Source organism: Nerophis ophidion, linkage group LG18, assembly GCF_033978795.1.
Source record: "Nerophis ophidion isolate RoL-2023_Sa linkage group LG18, RoL_Noph_v1.0, whole genome shotgun sequence".
Taxonomy (NCBI): domain Eukaryota; kingdom Metazoa; phylum Chordata; class Actinopteri; order Syngnathiformes; family Syngnathidae; genus Nerophis; species Nerophis ophidion.
Window position 1 is genome coordinate 18,048,715 of NC_084628.1, and position 21,699 is coordinate 18,070,413.

The following is a 21,699-nucleotide window of genomic DNA, read 5'->3' on the forward strand; positions in this document are numbered from 1 at the left end:
AGCTGCTGTGGTTTGTTTTAGGACATCTTTGTAGTTCATTCAAACTTTTGTAAAGGATCATATGAATAGATGAAGTTGAAAGTCCTATCAGTGCAATCTTTAAAATGTATCAAGCCACTGGTAATCTTCAACATTATGGGCCTATAAAGCAGTGGTCGGCAACCTAAATCTTTGAAAGTGCCATATTGGACCAAAAATAAAAGGTACAAATCTGTCTGGAGCCGCAAAAGATGTAAAGCCTTATATACGTGTTAAAATGAAGGCATCAGATTTAAGTGTCTATATTAGCTACATTAGCCTACTATCAAAATGAGTCTGTGTCACACGCTGATGCAAATCTCCTTTGACAGAAATGTTGAAATGTAATAATTTATCCTACACATTTTTACAACATTGAAAAACATTACTAAAACGGGGGCTTTTCAGGGGGTAAGATAACTCCTGGAAATTACTGGCTTAAAATGGCCAGAGGTAAAGATGTGTGTGATCAAGTTGAAGAAAACGGAAACTACAAATAAAATGAGCTCAAGTATACCTAAAATACGAGGCATAATGATGCATTATGTACGTAGAGCTCAGCTTTGTGGATTCACGTACAGCATAAAACATTTGATGGACAAATAAAGACAAATAAGAAGTGGCATAAAACATGCCTTTATGTGGCACTGTCAAGGAAAGTTGTACATGTAAACAAACTATGGTGCATTCAAGGACTTCGGGAATCAGGACAAAATGGCATCTGTGAAGCATGTTTAATGTAAACAGTGGGATTTCTAACAGTTAGGAAGGTTTGTCCTCTTACAGAAACCATATTAAAACAAAAACGTGTTTTTTTTTTCCTTTTCTTTTTCCATTGTCATACATTTTTTTAAAAGCTCCAGGGAGCCACAGGGGCGGCACTAAAGAGCCGCTTGTGGATCAAAAGCCCCGCGTTGCCGACCCCCGTAATAAAGGTTTGTGTGTAGGGGGAGGGGGGTGCCCACATATGCGGGTCCTCTCCAAGGTTTTTCATAGTCATCATTGTCACTGTCACCAACGTCCCACTGGGGTGAGTTTTTCCTTGCCCTTATGTGGGCTCTACCGAGGATGTCGTTGTGGTTTGTGCAGCCCTTTGAGACACCTGTGATTTAGGGCTGTATAAATAAACATTGATTGATTGATAATAACATAACATGGGAGGACATGCAAATATAGTCATTTAGCACTCGCAATGTGATTTACCAAGACCGAAACAGTTCTGTGAACGCTGCTTTACGTCTATATTTAGCACATTTAAATTGTTCTTGCAAACTGGCACAGTTACGCACAAACGGCTGTGAGAAAGGCAGCGATCGCACTGCAAAAACACATTTTGGACTGTCAGAAACAAAAATATTAAACATTGGAAAAAAATAATTATCTTTTGGATGTCTTAAAGGGGAACTGTACCTGTTTTGGTAGTTGTCCCTGTCACTCACAATCCTTATAAAAGACAAGAACACATACGTATTATTTTTTTACATCTTAGTAATAATCGTCTTGTTCTAGGTGGCGGGCAATGCAGACAATGGGAGTCATCCATTCTGCCTCGAAATCACTCTAAAAACATCCAACAACCACCAACAATACTCTATTTACATCTTGTGATTTAACATTAACCAAGTATTAGCAATATTCTTATATTGAAGAACTACTTTTAGCCACTCTGTGAAGAAAAGGATTGTGATTGATTCCGAAAAAAGTGTGAGTCCCCTTTAAGAAACTGATTAAAACAAATTCAAATGGTTAGTTTTTATTGTCTGCTATCTATTTTTTTTAATGGCCTTAGATCCAGAAGCGTTTTCCTGCTTCTGGATCATTTCAGACGCCTTACAAAACGCATCGTTTGCATGCTGAAAATAGGTTCTGTCTACTACTAGAGCGCCCTTCTATATTGCTGAGAAATGGCGCTTTGTATTAAATGTGTCCGCTGAATGTTCCACAACAAAACAAAACAGCACAGGTTGGTCTGTTGGAGCGTATGATGTCATGAATATTGAGTGTCTCCATGGTGACACAAAACATTCTTATATGCACCACTTTTGCAGTTTTTTGTACAATTGTTTACAATTCTACACGCAAACTAATAGTTTTTTTACTTTAGCAAAATGTAACATAGTCACCTTTGAGGACCTCCACTTTCAGGTATAATTGGATGTCTTCCGGAGCTGAGGTTAACATTTTCTTAACCTTCCCAAGCATGCAGCTAAGCACTTTTTATCCACCTTGATCATCTTCGGGAGCAGCCTGGCATAAAGAGGTTTAAAAACAAAACAAAAAAAGGAGCGACCATTCGGGTCAAAAGGTGGCGTACTTCACAGCTGAAGCAGTTGACGTGTGAATCAGTCTTTAACGAGAAAAGTTCAAGCATACTGATTGTTACTTAGATGTGTTTCATAGGAACTTTTCACACGGTGACCCCCGAGAAGCATTACAACCTGCTTTTTCTTGGGATCTACATTGGACGTGCAATATTGTAGTACAGCTTCAGTTTCCTGGTCACTGATGCAAATGCACAATAACAGGACCCTTTCTATATGTATGTATACATATACATATACTGTTTATCATATATCATCCAGACCTGTCATCCCTCAAGCGCAGTGAAATCATATCAACATGCTGTCACAGACGGAAACACCTCCTAGGTAACACATGAGCCAATCACCACGCCCCTACACCTGCCTGTACCCACCTGTACTCTGTGCCCTATATAAACCATTGTATGTGAATGCTTCCATTAAAATCTCCTGATGATTGAGGGAACCCCTCATGAAACAGTTCTGTAGAGATGAAGTAGTCATGTGATTTTTCCCACACATACATATATATATATTTATATATATATATATATATATATATGTGTATAGATATATGTATATGCATATATATATACATATATGTATAGATATAAATGTATGTATGTGTATATGTATATATGTGTGTTTTCCTTGCCCTTATGTGGGCCTACCGAGGATGTCGTAGTGGTTTGTGTTGTGGTTTGTGCAGCCCTATGAGACACTAGTGATTTAGGGCTATATAAGTAAACATTGATTGATTGATATATATGTATATATATATATATATACATATATATATATATATATATATATATATATATATATATATATATATATACACACCATGGAATGTAAGAAGTTATAGGTTTTAAACCATAAACCTCAATAAATGCAAGACTATACATGTATGTTATGTTGACATTATGTTCGATATGTTACATTACGTTGCATTATGCTACCTAATGTTTAGCTACGCTACGTTACATTACAATACACTGTGTTATGCTATGCTACTTTACTCAACACTTATTTACCTTACGATACGTTACCTTACAGTTCCTTTCATTATTTTTACTCTACTTGGCGCTTTTATTTTTCACGCTATTTTACTTAAATTTTTTCTACGTTACGCTACATTTCTTTTTGCTACTTACTCCACTTTATTTATGCTACTTCACACTACTTTATATTACCTTGTTATGCACCCTACAGTATGTTCCACTATAACATGTTACGTTGCACAATGCTACATTATGTTACCCTACGCTATGTTATGTTACACTCCATTATGTTATGTTACGCTATGTTATGTTTTTCTCCGCTATGTTATGTTACTCCATCCTACGTTACATTCGTAGATATCCTGCGTTATGTTGTGTTACGATACAATATGTCATGTTGCACATAGCTACGTTATGTTACGCAACACCATGTTGTGCTGTACCCTTGCTTCTTGAATATTTTCTGTTAAGCCCCTCACTGGAAGAAAAAAAATATTACGGGCACCCCCTGCCCCACTCTCCACCCTGGCTATAAATAATACCATTTGTCTAAGCAGTTGTTATAAGTACACCTCTGCATAACATTGTATCCTTATCAACGTTCAAAAAAACACACAGCAAAAAAAAATCATGTTCCCCTAGATCAGGGGTGCCCATTACGTCGATTGCGATCAACTGGTCGATCTCGGAGGGTGTGTCAGTCGATCTCAAGCCAGGCATTAAAAAATATACATAAAAATGAGCAATCATCAATCATACCAAGACTTCACTTTCGTCAGTTGTTTGACATTCTCGGCCCCCGAGGATCTTGTGAGATGACGCTGGCTGCTGCAAGCTCATATTTAAGAAAAAAATCACTAACAGGGCGGACGCAGAGAAACACATTTTATTTCTAGAGACTCCGTACCTGCTGTCAAAACTCTAAAGACCGACTGCACAGTTCCTGTCTTCACCATAAAAGACCTGTTTCATCCTGCCTGTGCTAACAAAATAAGAGTCTCCATAAAAGACCTGTTTCATCCTGCCTGTGCTAACAAAATAAGAGTCTCAGAAAGCTAGCGTGCACAAGCTAGCAAGCTACGGAGTTTGATGCCAATGTATTTCTCCCCCGCCCTCAGCGACCGCTTTCTCACTTGCTTGCCCACCCGCACACTCACTGACGTCACTCACCTGCTGCCAGACATTAAAGGGCCACACACATATGCTACTCTCATAACAAAGTGTTTAAACACGAGTATGCAAGTTGGACAAATGAGATGCCAAATCCAACCACTTTCATGTGGTATTGGACAGAAAGGAGGACTTTTTTTTTCCTCCATTTGAAAATGCGGACGTTATCAGCACCACTGTCTAATTCCAATCAATGCAAGTCATCAGAATCAAATACACCGACTTATATTCTTGTCTTCATGAAAGAAAGGAATCTATGTGTGTTAAACATGCTTGTATTATCATTAAACACCATTAACTTGTTAACAAAAATGTCTCTTTCATAAATAAATAAATATAAATTATAAATAGGAATGAGGTAGGTCTCCTCGACTTGGTCAATTGAAAAGTAGCTCGCCTGCAGAAAAAGTGTGAGCACCCCTGCCCTAGATCATCACACTGTGGAACCCCAGGGGGGCCCCGCTCCACTATTTGAGAAGCATTCGGTGTTACGCTATGTTATGTTATGCTATGTTCTGCAATGTTATGCTGTTAAAATGATGCCTTTAGGTACAGTAACTTTTTTCATACACTTTTTATTGCCAAAATAATACCCTTTTAAGTGCATTAAAGGGGATATTGATATATGCTGTGTCAATGCATGTAAAGTGGTTAAATTATAATAGTAATGGATACGATTTATATAGCAGTTTTCTAGACACTCACTGCGTTTTGCAGATAACTGAGAACCCATCATTCATTTACTCCACATTCACACGTTAGTCCTGGTAAGCTTTATTTATAGCCACAGCTGACCTGGGTAGACTGAAGGAACCGTGGCAGTAATATAGCCAAAAGCATGTTTTTGGTCATTACGCCTTTTTATGAGAGCATCTTGACAAGATGATTCCAAATATGTGAAGATCTCATCACGGCCGTTAATATGAGATATAACTTGATGGGGTTTTTTGCAAAAAATAATTTTGACCCTGTAGTCCAAGGGTGTCAAACTCTGGCCCACGGGCCAAATTTGGCCCGCCGTACAATTTCATTTGCCCCTTGAGGCAATATCAAATTAACATTAGAGCTGGCCCGCCGGTACTATAAAGGCACTGCCTTTAGCGTTGTCTACAATATGTTGTCACGTCCGCTTTTACTCCATACACACAGTGTGCCGGCCAAGTCACATGATATATGCGACTTGTACACACACTTAAGTGAATGCCTTGCATACTTGCTCAACAGCCATACAGGTCAGACTGAGGGTGGGGGTATAAACAACTTTAACACTGTTACAAATATGCGCCGCACTGTGAACCCACACCATACAAGAATGACTAACACATTTCGGGAGAACATCCGCACCGTAAAACAACATAAACACAACAGAACAAATACCCAGAACCCCTTGCAGCACTGACTACCACCAAAACCCGCCCCCCACCACCAACCCCACCCATCTCATTATTATTTTATTTTAAGATTTATTAGCCTGTGGAAAAATGTAATGTTGATATTTTCCTCAGAAGGCTGCAAATAGAAAAGAGGCATTAAATGTTTATTGAAATTGTATTTATTTGACCATTTATTTTTTTTCGTTTGTTTTTTGAATGTTGATTTTGCACTGTTAAGTTATATAATTATTGTGTGTTCCATATTCATTGTTCAAGCAAATCAGTGTATCAAACTGAGCAATAATTAACAATTTATTCATGCACTTTCTCTTGTTACTTCAAGGCTTGAATGTTTGATTTATTCATTGTTGTTATTTTATTTTCAAATTTATTATTAGCCTGTTGACAGTTTATTTTCATATTTACCTCAGAATGCTGCAGATAGAAAAGAGGCACTCAATTTTTATTTACATTTTATTTGATATGCCATTGATATTTTTTAATTATTTATTTAATTTTAAACTCGATTTTGCATGTCATTATAAAGTTATATAAGCCTTGCTTGTTCAATATTCAATGCAAACTTGTTTGGGTCCCTATTAAAAGGTTCATTTGTTCAAACCTTGGCCCGCGGCTTTGTTGGGTTTAAAATTTTGGCCCACTCTGTATTTGACTTTGACACCCCTGCTGTAGCCGGTCAACTTTGACCTATTGACCTACTACATGTCTACCGTGTTAGGAGATGATTTGAATAATTTAGTGAATAATTAACTGGAAATTGTAACATTGATCTTTTCTGTGTTGTTATCAGGAGGGGAGCTGGTCCACCTGCCGCCTTACCTGCGCATGGACTTCCTTTTGAATCGCGGCGTGCCCCGAGGCGGGGGGGCGAGTAGCGTCGGCGCCGGAGTGAACGCCGGTGCTACGGGAGAAACAAGAGGCGGAGCCATGGGCCAGACCTGCCTGGAGCCACAGAGGAGCCGCACCCTGAAGAGGCCCCCGCCGATGGAGCCCACCCCCATGGAGGTGCCCTCACCCAGGGAGGTGCAGCAGTGGCAGCCCGGAACGGCGTCCACCCTCCCGCACAGGGATGGCCGTGAGCGGGGCGAGGCTCGAGGGGAGGTCCGAGCGGAGGCGGCCCCGCCCACCGGGGACCTGGCCCAAGCGCAGGCTGCGAAGCTGAGCACCTCCCAGGAGTCCCTGCTGGACTCCAGAGGACACCTGAAGCAAAGCAACAACCCGTACGCCAAGTCGTACACGCTGGTATAACGCTGGCACACCGCCGGCGTGACGCGCCGCTGGACCATGGATACTTTTCCACGCTTGTACATAAAGACCTTTCTGACATGGTGATGCTTTTCTCGCTCGCTCTCACTCTGTCCGCCTTTCTTTCCGCCATTTCTTTCCTCTTCTGTGTTTTTCTTTTTTTTTTTCTTCTCTCACAGTTTTTATTTTCTACTCGAACTTTCTTTTATTCCGAACATACAAGGATTGCCAAAATGATTTATTTAATAATTGCAAAAGAAGTTTAAAAAAAAAATAAATAAATAGAAACCTATTGAATTTATATCAATTATAGTCATTATTATGATTGTTATATAAAAAAAGAAAATATTTTTAAAAAATGACAAAGTGTAATGGAGGAAGTATCTAAAGGATTTCATGGTTTATTTTCATTGTTTGACTAAAAACCCCAGGAGGTTTTTTAGCAAAGTGACGCCGACGCCGATCAACCGACTGCATGGCGGGGGAATCACAAGAGAGGTCCTTTTTTTTTTTTGTCACTATGAAAAAAAATAATTATACAATGTGAATATATATAAAGAGATCACTTTTATTTGTGGATATTACGGGGAAAATGATTTGGTTAATAAAGTCCTTAGTCATGTTTGCACACTCCTGTTCTTGAGTCCTTTGGCTTGAGCCCAACACGACCCCATGATGTCATGTATTAGTCCCACATTTGCTATTATCAGAATCCATCCATCCATTTCCTACCGCTTGTCCCTTTTGGGGTGGCTAGGGGGTCGCTGGGGCCTATCTCAGCTGCATTTGGGCGGAAGGCGGTGTACACCATGGACAAGTCGCCACCTCATCACAGGGCCAACACAGACAGACAACATTCACACTCACATTCACACACTAGGGCCAATTTAGTGTTACCAGTCAACCTATCCCCAACAGTATTTTACTTATTTATTTTAAACTGAAAAACGTTCACACAATAATAACATTCTATTTATTATCTTGCCCTTTTTTTCGTCTGATTTCTTCACCCTTAGTCTTAAGCCCATTTAAATCATTTTTAAAATGTTAGCACATTCATGACTTCATGACACGTGTGCTACCATTTTTTGTTGTTGTTGTTTTTTAATTCTCACATTTTCCAGGACGTGTTTTCCTATTCTAAATCAATGAGCAATTTTTCCAAATTTTCCGGTTGCTGCATTACTCAACTGATTCAAAGTGTTCCAAAGTCAAAATGCTACCCGTTTGCTGGCATGCAAATGTTAGCATGTCAGGATGCTAACAGTAGATGATAGGTTTTGTCGGATTTTTTTTCAGGTGTACACCACAAAGTAATATATTTTGGTACTTAACTTGTGCTAACTGTTAACATGTTAGCAGACTGCAGGTATACACCTCACAGTCATAAATGTTGGTACTGCATGCTTACTTTGAGCACGTGAACGTTAGCATATCCGCACGCTAACATTAGCATGCAAACTTTTTTGCTTAATTTTGCAGGTATACACACAGAAATCATTGGCTGCTGTTGAGCAGGAAATTTTGGCAGCCAACTTCTGATGGGCATTTACAGGAGGAAAAAAAAAAATCATTGTTCTGCATATTTTTGCTTAAATCGGCGGACCGTGGAAAACAGGTGACGGGGGGGATTACTTTTCTCAAGTCAGAGTCAACATAAGTATTGGTTGGAGTTTGTAAATCATACATTATTGTATTGTATTATTGCCCACAAGTGAAATCTTTATAAATCAAGCTAAAAAAAACAGTTTAGTACTTTGAAAGTTGTGACAAGCCTGTCAGCCGATGGAGATGTTGCCCCTTTCAAGATGGCCACCCTGCGTCTCGTCAGCACCAATAGGCAGTAGCTGTCTATGCGGCATCTATGATGTTTATGGGTATACACCCATCCATCCATCCATTTCCAACCGCTTATTCCCTTTTGGGGTCGCGGGGGGCGCTGGCGCCTATCTCAGCTACAACCGGGCGGAAAGCGGGGTACACCCTGCACAAGTCGCCACCTCATCGCAGGGCCAACACAGATAGACAGATAACATTCACACTCACATTCACACACTAGGGCCAATTTAGTGTTGCCAATTAACCTATCCTCACAGATATTTTGGTACTTGATGCATCCATACTGTTAGCATGCTAATGTTAGCATTGTTTCAAGTTATACACCTCAGAGTCTTATATCTTGGTTTCGGACGCATGCTAATTGTGGAGTGACATTTTTTGTTACCTGAAGCTATCGGGTTAGTGTGCTAACTTTTAGCATTTATTCAAGCGCAATATTTAACCAAAATAGCTTTTTGTACCCAGCAGTAATACACGGATTAAATGATGGATTAAACATTTCAAATATTAATACTAGTGTGGAAGGGGAGTGCGATCAGCGCGCTACAGGAGTAAAGGCCAACGCCTCTGTCCATGGTGCTGAAAACAGAGACACAGCTGCACTGCAAAAACTGAAATTTAAGTAAGATTAAATATCTCAAATAAGAGTGATATTTGCTTATTTTTTTGTCTGATAAAATAATTTTCTCACTAAGCAGATTTTATGTTAGAGTTTTTTACTTGTTTTAAGGGTTTTGGTCCTAAATGATCTTAGTCAGATATTACAGCTTGTTACTGAGATTTTATGACCTACATTGAGTAAAACATGCTTGAAACTTGAATATCAATTGTTGCAAAGCTGTGTCATCAACACTTACAAGTATAAAACTACTTTTTTAAAGTAATAATTTCTTATTTCAAGCATGAAAAAAAAATTGTGGCTTTGACACAATTTTGTCTCATTATTAAAACAGATGACAGCCAAATGGACTTTGCTGTTTTATTTTCAATGAAACAATATAAAACACGTACTCATATAGTAGTACAGTTGGCACAGTACAGTAAACTGACAGTTGATATTTAAACATTTAACATGTGACATTTTTAACAATTTTGAACAGAAATACCGTATTTCCTTGAATTGCCGCAGGGCATATAGTATGCGCCTGCCTTGAATTACTGCCGGGTCAAACTCGCTTCCCAAAATAATTAGCGCATGCTTAGTATTACCGCCTGGTCAAACTCGTGACGTCACGAGTGACACTTCCCCTGTCATCATTTCCAAAATGAAGGAGGCTGATTTTAATAACGGTAATTTGAAATCGCATAAAGGGAAAAAGATTAAGAGCTATTCAGTAGGATTTAAGGTCCAAGCTTACATCACACTCAAATTTTTACTGCATGCCTTTGGTAAGTACAGGAGTGAGAAGACGTTTTAAAATAATTAACGCATGCTTACTTTTACCGCATGCCTTTGGTAAGCGCAGGAGTGACAAGAGGTTTTAAATTAATTAGCGCCCCGGTGGCAATTCAAGGCAATACGGTAGGTACGTCGTGCAGATGAATTCTTCAAAATGACAAACATTTATTGGCCGGGGGCTGGGCTGTATATATGCGTGCTAATTGACTGAAAGAGCACGCACTTGGTGTGATGATGTCATGTTATCGATGGAATAATGCATTTTTAGACAATGTGATTTGCCCGAGCGGCTATGAGACGCCGAGAGTAACAAGTGGCTGCCTTGTTGCCTTTCCATTAAGAACAAAAAATTATTTTTTAGTATAAGTTTGCTGGTTTCAAGAAATGTAATGCCGAGCCCATATCATTATGTCAAGATAATGGCACTAGCATTTACTTATTTCAAGAATTTTTTTCAACATATTCAGCAAAAAGGTCTCTTTTTTTTTTCTACCAAGAAAAGTGCACTTGTGATCCTAAATGCAACACGGAACGACACAGGAGGTCCTTCATACCGACAGCCATCAGACTGTATATGTTCCTTGACTGCACTTAAATGTAGAATGTATGTAGAATATATTTATACTATCCATCCTTCCATTTTCTACCGCTTATTCCCTTTTGGGGTCGCGGGGGGCGCTGGCGCCTATCTCGGCTACAATCAGGCGGAAGGCGGGGTACACCCTGGACAAGTCGCCACCTCATCGCAGGGCCAACACAGATAGACAGACAACTTTCACACTCACATTCACACACTAGGGCTAATTTAGTGTTGCCAATCAACCTATCCCCAGGTGCATGTCTTTGGAAGTGGGAGGAAGCCGGAGTACCCAGAGGGAACCCACGCAGTCACGGGGAGAACATGCAAACTCCACACAGAAAGATCCCGAGCCTGGATTTGAACTCAGGACTGCAGGAACTTCGTATTGTGAGGCAGACGCACTAACCCCTCTGCCACCGTGAAGCCCTATATTTATACTATTCATATATTATAAATGATATATATATAATATATGTTAAATATTATTTATTATTATTATTGTCTATTGTGAGCGAACTGTGGTGCTGAATTTCCCCCAGGGATCAATAAAGTACTTTCTATTCTATTCTATTCTATTCTATTAGTGTGAATATACTTGTTTTAAGGTGTTTTGGGGTTCATTGAAGTTAGCTAATTTTACTTGTTTTGGAAAGTCTTGACAAGTCAAATTTTCGTGTTCTACTGGCAGATAATTTTGCTTGGTTCAAATAAAATACTCCTCATTTTTGTATTTGTTTTTGTATGTATTGAACACTGACTTTTTACAGTGAGGCAGATGGTTAGTTTGCACAGGTGGTACGTGTTAAACTAATCATCTGTTGTCTTCAACAGTGAGCGGCCGGGTGCAGGAGCGAAGGAGGATTGGGGCGACTGAAAAATCAACCAAAGTACGTATTGGAGAACTGCAAAAACCACATTGAACCTTGTCAACTCTGCGCAACTGGCTTTCGGTGTGTAGAAAAAGTAGAAAAAGCTTACAACTAGATGAGGCAATTCCTGAAGGAAATGTGTGAATGCTCCAATGCTGACGTTGAACTGAAATCCTGGAATTTGTTTTTTAATTGTTGAAGTAGCGCACACAATTCCCAAAGAGGCTGAATATTTTGAAATTGGAAACATTAGAATAAGATGCAAAATGTGGGAATTGTGGAACTTTGAAGAATTTCCCATTGATTTCAATAACATTTTCCAAAACATTTAGGAGTTTCGAGAAAAGCGGGATTTTTTTTTTAAATTGGTAAAAAACTTAAAGGCCTACTGAAACCCACTACTAGCGACCACGCAGTCTGATAGTTTATATATCAATGATGAAATATTAACATTGCAACACATGCCAATACGGCCTTTTTAGTTTACTAAATTGCAATTTGAAATTTCCCGCGGAGTTTCTTGTTGAAAACGTTGCGGAATGATGACGCGTGCGCGTGACGTCGCGGCTTGCAGGGGACATATTAGCGCAGCACCACTTGCGGCTAAAAGTCGTCTCTTTTCATCGCAAAATTAAACAGTATTCTGGACATCTGTGTTGCTGAATCTTTTGCAATTTGTTCAATTAATAATGGAGAAGTCAAAGTAGAAAGATGGAGATGGGAAGCTTTAGCCTTTAGCCACACAAACACACGGTGATTCTTTTTTTAAAATTCCCAGAGGTGAAGCTTTACTCTGGATCAGAGCGGTCAAGCGAACATGGATCCGGACCACTTGTCAACCGGCAGGTTTGGGTGAGAAAATTGTGGTAAAAAGTCGCCTCTTACCAGAGATCAGCTGAGCTTGCGCTGTCCATGCAGCTGCTGTCGACTTCCCTCAGAGACTGGCGTCAAGACACCGGTGGACACACCCCTCCGACTATCAGGTACTATTCAATCTCACTAAAACACTAGCCACACAATAGAAAGATAAGGGATTTCCCAGAATTATCCTAGTAAATGTGTCTAAAAACATCTGAATCCGTCCCAATGCAATCGCCTTTTTTTTTTAAAACTTTATTTTTTATTTTTTTCTAGTCCTTCGCTATCAATATCATCATCCACAAATCTTTCATCCTCGCTCAAATTAATGGGGAAATTGTCGTTTTCTCGGTCCGAATAGCTCTTGCTGCTGGAGGCTCCCATTAAAAACAATGTGAGGACGTGAAGAACCCTCAGCCTTGTGACGTCATCGTCTGCGACTTCCGGTAAAGGCAAGATTTTTTTATTAGCGACCAAAAGTTGTGAACTTTATCGTGGATATTTTCTACTAAATCCTTTCAGCAAAAATATGGCGATATCATGAAATGATCAAGTATGACACATAGAATGGACCTGCTATCCTCATTTGAATAACAAAATCTCATTTCAGTAGGCCTTTAAATGATATCATTGAGTTGAAATGGTTGGTGTTGGAATTTTTCAGATTGGTTGAGAAATGTTGAAGTAGTAACATTTTTTATTGCGAAATTATAATAAGGAATTCCTGGAATTTCGGGAGAAAACCTGGAATTTTTCCAGTTCGAAAAAAAGTTGTTTTTTTTGTCCTGATTAGGAGGAATGTTTGGACCGTAGAACGGTTGAAGTGGGTTGAAAAATGTGGAAGGAGTAGTCGCCAGAAAAAAAGGTCAATGAAGGGTTTGAAATAAACGTGAATTCCTGAAAAAAAATTTAACTTGAAAAAAACATAGTTTTAATGTCCAGGATTAGTGGAATGTGTTGAAAATGGAATGGTTGAAAAATGAAGAAATAGTGGAAGTTTGAAAAACCGCCATTTCAGTTTTGAATGGGAACAATGTCCCGGAAAACCTGGAATTCTGGGAAATTATTGTATGAATTCTCCAAAGCATTCACACAACAATATTATACATCCATGTACATTCTATCAATATGTACTGTATCCTCCAACAGACTACATTGTATTAGTTACATTTCCTTCTAGTAACAGTTTATTGTTGTCCTAAGGTTTAAACAAAAAATAATACATTTTGATAATGTAAAAAAATATATATTTATGTAAAGTATTTTATGAATAAATTTTTTTTAGATTTATCATTTATTTGTAGATATAATACAGTACAACAGTAAATGCAAATAAAACACTATATTTTGTTTTTGATTTTATCTTAGAAGGAAAAGATTCCAGAAGAATAAACAAGGATAAGCAAAAATGTGCCTAATAATTTAAATTTTTTTCATTTTTAATAAAAAATAATTAACGCATTGGAATCTCCTGGGAAGAGCTGGACTAAGTAGCTGTGAAGACAGAAGTCTGGGCTTCTCTGCTTAGGCTGCTGCATCCGCGACCCGGCTTCGGATAAGCGAAAAAAGATGGATGGATGGAATAATAATAGTATGTTATTTTTTCATTTTTTTATTCTACTTTTTGAAAGTCTATTACAAACCTATAATTAATAGATAACAAAATACAATTTTTTTTAATTATCTTAAAACAAAAAATTAAGCTTCCAATAAACAAAGATTGGAATTTCACTTATTTATCTATAATTAAATTGAGTTTAATAATCGTAGAATGTTAGTATGCTCTACTGTGAATAAAAAGTGCAGTAAAACTGACAAAAACATGTTGATGCGAGGAGAAATTCCAATGTTTGCTTTGGTCAACAGAGGGCGCTGTGACGTCACATTTTATTTGCATGCCCTGTCCAGTTGAGCACACTTTTCAGCAGGTGGAAAGAAGGAAAAAAAGACACACACAAAGGAGGTTGTTCCGGTTCCAGTTTGTGTCACTTTCTAGAATACTATGTGTGCATTATTCTTTTTTTTTTTTTTTACTATGCATTACTCATGTAATGCACACACACACAAACACACACACACACACAAACACATTCTTGTACTTGTTCTTTTCTTGAGAAAAAAAATGCCTACCTCTTTAGGACCACCCTTTCTAGATATATAAAGTTTTGTATTTACCACATTAAATAATGTGTACATACTAGGCAAATATAAAAAACTGGTTGTGAAAAATGAGACTAGAAGAGTCATAATTTAGAATGTTGGCAGTGTTATAATAAAAGTTGTCATTTTACGCAACACAAGTCACTATTTTACAAGAAAAACGAAACATCTGTGCAATATTATGATAAAAGTTGGAATTTTACTCAACAGTTGCAATTTTTCAAGAAAATGCTTAAAATGTTGTAAATTTTATGAAGAGTCATTTTATTCGACAAAAGTTAAAATGTTTTAAGAAAACTTTAAGATGTTGGCAATATTATAATCCATCCATCCATTTCCTACCGCTAGTCCCTTTTGGGGTCGCGGTGGGTCGCTGGTGCCTATCTCAGCTGGATTTGGGCGAAAGGTGGGGAACACCCTGGACAAATCCCCACCTCATCGCAGCAATAGTATAATAATAATCGGAATTTTACTCTGCAAAATTATAACAAGTCATAATTGTATTCAAAAAATGTCACTATTTTACAAGAACAACCAAAAAAATTGGCAATATTGTGATAAAAGTCAGAATGTTATATGACAAATGTTGCGATTTTGCATTAAAAAGTAATCATTTTATATAAAAAAGTAATAATTTTAGGTTAAAACTACCAATTTTACGAGAAAATATTGCAATATTACAGAAACAGAAAGAATAGGAGAAATTGTTTCCAATTTTATAAGAAAATTTGACACAATGTGAGAAAAAGACTGCTTTTAGTTAATTTGTTTTGGGGGGGGGGGATTTTTTGTTTGTAGTTTTTAACCTTCATGATTTACTTCATTATTACTGTCATGCATGTCTTTATATACATATTTATTTATTTTATTTATTTTGGCCAAAGGAGGCACATTTCAATGTCTTACACACACTTGTTATTTCTTATATCGACCAGAGGGGTAGCACTTTTAAAACCGACACACAGTCAATTTGAAAAATCCGTCCTGTTTGGGACTACCCTAATTTTGATAGATTTCACCACCAGGGGTGCAAATGAGATGTCTATTTTTTTGTCATTTTGTAGTGTGCTTAAGGCAGATGGCAAACGAGTCACAGACCACGGATGGCCCCTGTGCCGCACTTTGGGCAACACAGCTAAAGAAGCTAACTGTTAATGACCACTATAGTCTTAGTACCGTAGTGTATTTGTTCATCCTACGGTCACATATGGGATGCGGGTTGTCTTACGTCAGCGCCGGAAGTCGTAAAATTAGCTGTTCACCCGGCGGGTTTTTTGGGGGATGAATAAGGAAGTCCTTTTAACATATTTTGACACCTTTGCACCTGTCAATGTTTACTTTTGTATGCACGTTGAATCAACAAAAAATCCTGACTTTGGAGCAATGTTCACAGACTTTAATATTTGGCTCTCTATTAGTTGCAATGGTTTTCCGTACTGGGACCATATGGAAGGTACTTTTCCTTGTTGATGTCTCAAGAAGGGTAGAAATACAAGAGAACACACACACACACACGCACTGAGGGCCCAAAATCTAGAGTAAACTGTCACCTGAAAAAAGAACATGTCAGCTGCTACCTCTTTTTTTATATTCTGCAATTTTCCCATCTTAGATTTCCCTCAAAAGCTTCTAAAATAGACTTTTATGATTGATCGCATTAAGACGAGTACACGGCGAAAACCAAGCAAAGATGGGAACACCGAGAAAAAGTGTGTGCAGTATAGTTGTGCTAGCGCAAAGATGATGCAACATTACAGTAATCGCTTGCTGTGAAATGGATTCTTGCAGCATGGAGACATTATGACGACTAAATGAACATCAACGTGTTCCTGCTCTCCTATTCGCCATTTGTTAAGCTTTAAACGATGCGTTTACTGACCGTGAGAAGAATAGGGAATTACCTCGTCCGCCGTCTTCGCCGTCTTTATTTTGGGGCAGAACAGACGGCATGCTATGAAATTTTATAGTCTCGTTCTCGGTGCAAATGTTCCTCGTTTCGGCGCATATATCAACATATCATTATTACCCCTGACTGCATGCGCCAAATAATGTTTCTCTTTCTGTCCTCATATCCACTCCTGCTATTCCAAACTTCCAGTTTTTCATTATTTTCACATTTTTGTACTGGAGTGTCACCATACGGTAATGATATTGGTTTTATATCGGCAAAAAATGTTATATAATTGCTCAGATACAGGCTGGATAGCCTGTTGATGTCCCCCAATAAGCACACAAGGTGGCAGCTACCCAGCAGCTAAGCCACATTAGCACCCAAGCTAGCTTGTGTCCCTAAAACAGCACATTTGTCAATATGAACTAGTATCAAACAATTATAGTTGCACATTTGTCTCCAAGTACTATCCAGTAACAATCGTTTCTGCATCATTCAACTTACTGTGTGATGAACGTCATGAATTATTTTGTTGCCAAATTTTGTTTCAATTAAAAGCCTGAAATAAATGACTCTTAAGAGTGCTTTTGAAGGTATGTACATTTACAGATATAATATATATAAAACATTAAAGGCCTACTGAAACCCACTACTACCGACCACGCAGTCTGATAGTTTATATATCTGCAACACATGCAAATACGGCCTTTTTAGTTTAATAAATTGCAATTTTGAATTTTGCGCCGAAGTATCCTGTATGATGACGCGTGCGCGTGACGTCACGCATTGTAGAGGACATTTTGTTCCAGCATCGTTCGCAGCGGCAAGTCGTCTGTTTTCATCGCATAATTCCACGGTATTCTGTGTTGCTGAATCTTTTGCAATTTGTTCAATGAATAATGGAGACATCAAAAAAGAAAGCTGTAGGTGGGAAGCGGTGTATTGTGGCCGCCTTTAGCAACACAAACACAGCCGGTGTTTCATTGTTTACATTCCCGGAAGATGACGGTGAAGCTTTACTATGGAACATATCGGTCAAACGAACACGGTTGGATTGGACCACACACACAGAGTACAGTGTATTATGCAGCGATCATTTCGAAAGATCGTGTTTCGAAGAGGGTCCCTTGCAAAGGGCGGAGATGGGCATCGCTACCACCCGTCGAATGGTGCTGAAGAAAGGTGCAGGGCTGACATTCAAGTTGTACAAGTACGACCATATAATCTCACAAAAACACTAGTAACACAATAAGTAGATAAGGGATTTTCCAGAATTATCCTAGTAAATTTGTCTAATAACATCTAATTTGCTCCCACTGTATAGTCTTTTTTTTTTTTTAATTTTTTCCCCTAGTCCTTCACGCTTACTTTCCTCATCCACGAATATTTCATCCTCGGGTTTGGGGGCGTGGTTGGGGCGGGGGGCGTGGTTAAGAGGAGAGTACATTCTATGTATGTATGTATGTATGAAATACTTAACTTTCAGTGAATTCTATTATGTATATAAATAAAATAAATTGTTGAATTTCAGACGGCACCTATCAAATACACAGTAATAAAAACACAGTTGTTCTACTAACTGTACTGTGCTTGCTGGTTACTAAAAAAAAAAAACACTTACCTTTCACTATTTCAGTAACTTCCCTTCCGAGTTTCCAGAAGAGGGTGCCAGTATATGCTTTGACCTGCCATCTCTCGCTGTCAGCTCTGTTTGTTTTTGTGTTGTTTGCGTCTATTTTTGTCTCTGTCAGCTCACTGCTTGAGTATGACCGCCAAACACTGTTGGATTTTTGCCCCTTTCTCACTGATATGATCAACTTTGACGTTGGTTATTGACGTCCCAGTCAGCTTTTTCACCTGGCCGGATGCCTGCCTTCCTTTCCCGCCTCGTGGCTCCTCTCCCCCGCCACCTGTGGGCTGTGTGTCGGGCCCCACCTGTATTAACGGCGCCCTTGGACGAGCTGGCCCCAGCCAGGTGTGGTCTTGTGAACGCAAGATCTTTGACAAACAAAAGGTTTATCCTGAAGGATTTCTTCACTTCCCGCGGACTTGACTTCCTCTGTGTGATGGAAACATGGCTGAGAGCCGGTAACTCCGCCCCTCTTAATGAACTTCAATCAGTCAATCAATGTTTATTTATATAGCCCCAAATCACAAATGTCTCAAAGGACTGCACAAATCATTATGACTACAACATCCTCGGAAGAACCCACAAATAGGCAAGGAAAACTCACACCCAGTGGGCAGGGAGAATTCACATCCAGTGGGACGCCAGTGACAATGCTGGCTATGAGAAATCTTGGAGAGGACCTCAGATGTGGGCAACCCCCCCCCCCTCTAGGGGAACGAAAGCAATGGATGTCGAGCGGGTTTAACATGATACTGTGAAAGTTCAATCCATAATGGCTCCAACACAGTCGCGAGAGTTCAGTTCAAAGCGGATCCAAGACAGCAGCGAGAGTCCCGTCCACAGGAAACCTTCTCAAGCGGAGGCGGATCAGCAGCGTAGAGATGTCCCCAACCGATACAGGCGAGCGGTCCATCCTGGGTCCCGACGAGCGGTCCATCCTGGGTCTCGACTCTCCAGTACTTCATCCATTGTCATCGGACTGGACCCCCTCCACAAGGGAGGGGGGGACATAGGAGAAAAAAGAAAAGAAGCGGCAGATCAACTGGTCTAAAAATGAGGTCTATTTAAAGGCTAGAGTATACAGATGAGTTTTAAGGTGAGACTTAAATGCTTCTACTGAGGTAGCATCTCAAACTGTTACCGGGAGGGCATTCCAGAGTACTGGAGCCCGAACAGAAAACGCTCTATAACCCGCAGACTTTTTTTGGGCTCTAGGAATCACTAATAAGCCGGAGTATTTGAACGCAGATTTCTTGCCGGGACATATGGTACAATGCCTCCGGAGTGTTCCTACTTTAATTCTCCGTGGTCGTCCAGTCGAAAAGGAGGAGGATTTGCAGTCATTTTTAAAAATGACTTTAGATGCCATCTGCAATCCTCCCTTTCAAGCTTCGAACTGTGCATGTTTGAGCTGGAGGAGGTGTGCCTCCAGCTCCAGTTGAATTTCGGGAGATTTTCGGGAGAAAATTTCTTCTGGGAGGTTTTGGGGAGGGGCGCTGAATTTCGGGAGTCTCCCGGATAATCCGGGAGGGTTGGCAAGTATGCCTTGTTCACTACCTGGGAGGTGAGGGGAGCAGTGGGCAGCAGCAGTGACCACACCCAGGAATCATTTTTGGTGACTATAATGTACAAGTGACACCTTTACAAAATGGCATGCGCCCTGATTTTTGTCTGCAGGCGGCACACAAAATGAATAAATGAACGAAGCGTTCGCACGCAGAGACATTATTGGCTCCATCTACACACTTGTCGATGGAATAGTTAAAAAATAAAGGGGCTCTTAAACCTGTTATAATAATTATGTATATATTATCATCATAACTTATTGCTTAAGGGCAGTTAACGCAAATTATTTTCAATTGTGCTGAAGTGGTATTTTTGTATCTATGCAAGCTGGCAATCAAAAAAATTTCCAGTTGTCTCTATCAGTGTTGTGTCTAGACTCGGCCTGCTGACAGCCAAGGCTGAACACCGCCCTGACAAAGACAAAGCAGAGACAAGGTGATATGACCTGCGTCAACTAATTTTTATTTATTCTATAAACATATACTGTGTCTAACTGGAGTTATTGGGATTACCCCCTTCCCTCAGCGACAGCTTCAGTGATGTAACAAGACCTTCCTAATAAATAGAAGAGGTGCGCGGACTTAACTTTTAGAACGTAATTTGAATCTGTAACTAGAATACAGCCACACACCTCATGAGCTAAATTCAACATTGTCTCTGCATGATTCCTTGCTTCTTGTCTGATTATTAGATGTCATCAGTGTTTGAACCTGACAAAACCGAGGTTGCACTGTACACACACATATAGTACACACACATGTAGTACACACACATTAATGTACAGTACACACACATGTAGTACGCACATTAATGTACAAAACACACACTTATAGTACACACACATATAGTAGACACACTAATGTACATTACACACACATGTAGTACACACATATATAGTACACACATGAATGTACAGTACACACAAATAGTACACACATTAATGTAGTACACACACATATAGTACACACATTAATGTACAGTACACACAAATAGTAGACACATTAATGTATGTACACACACAAATAGTACACATACATGTAGTACACACACAAATAGTACACACACAGAGTACACACATTAATTTACAGTACATACATAATACACACATTAATGTACAGTACACACACATGTAGTACACTCATATAGTACACACACATAGTACACAAACAAATGTACAGTACACACATTAATCTACAGTACACACACAAATAGTACACACATTAGTGTAGTGCACACACATGTAGTACACATACAAATAGCACATACACACATAGTACACACATGAATGTACAGTACACACAAATAGTACACACATGAATGTATAGTACACACACATATAGTAAACATACATGTGTACCGTACACACACAGGTAGTACACACACACAGAGTACACACATTAATTTACAGTACACACATAATACACACATTAATGTGTAGTGCACTCATATAGTACACACACATACAGTACACAAACAAATGTACAGTACACACACATATAGTACACACACATATCGTACACACATTAACCTACAGTACACACACATGTAGTACACACACAAATAGTACACACATTAATGTACAGAGCACACACATGCAGTACCCACACAAAGAGTACACACATAATACACACATACATGTAGTACACACATATAGTACACACACATATTGTACACACTTTAACCTACAGTACACACACATGTAGTACACACACAAATAGTACACACATTAATGTACAGAACACACACATGCAGTACCCACACAAAGAGTACACACACATG

General features: G+C 39.1%; 1 protein-coding gene and 1 long non-coding RNA gene across 6 annotated transcripts in view; both read left to right on the forward strand.

Annotated features, from left to right (window-relative positions):
- Window positions 1-7,758, forward strand: part of dscamb (Down syndrome cell adhesion molecule b) — a 307,420-nt gene extending 299,662 nt beyond the window's left edge. For all 5 annotated transcript variants that reach the window (XM_061877414.1, XM_061877411.1, XM_061877409.1 and 2 more), the window contains one exon: window positions 6,674-7,758. In XM_061877414.1, the coding sequence (XP_061733398.1) occupies window positions 6,674-7,131 (458 nt within the window). In that variant the 3' untranslated portion in view covers window positions 7,132-7,758. The remainder of the gene's footprint in view (window positions 1-6,673) is intronic.
- A 3,977-nt stretch (window positions 7,759-11,735) lies between these two features.
- On the forward strand, window positions 11,736-14,931 carry LOC133537360 (uncharacterized). The gene is made up of 4 exons (XR_009802675.1): window positions 11,736-11,833; window positions 12,596-12,667; window positions 12,734-12,798; window positions 14,540-14,931. It is a non-coding gene; the product is annotated as an uncharacterized LOC133537360 (long non-coding RNA).
- Window positions 14,932-21,699: the final 6,768 nt, after the last annotated feature.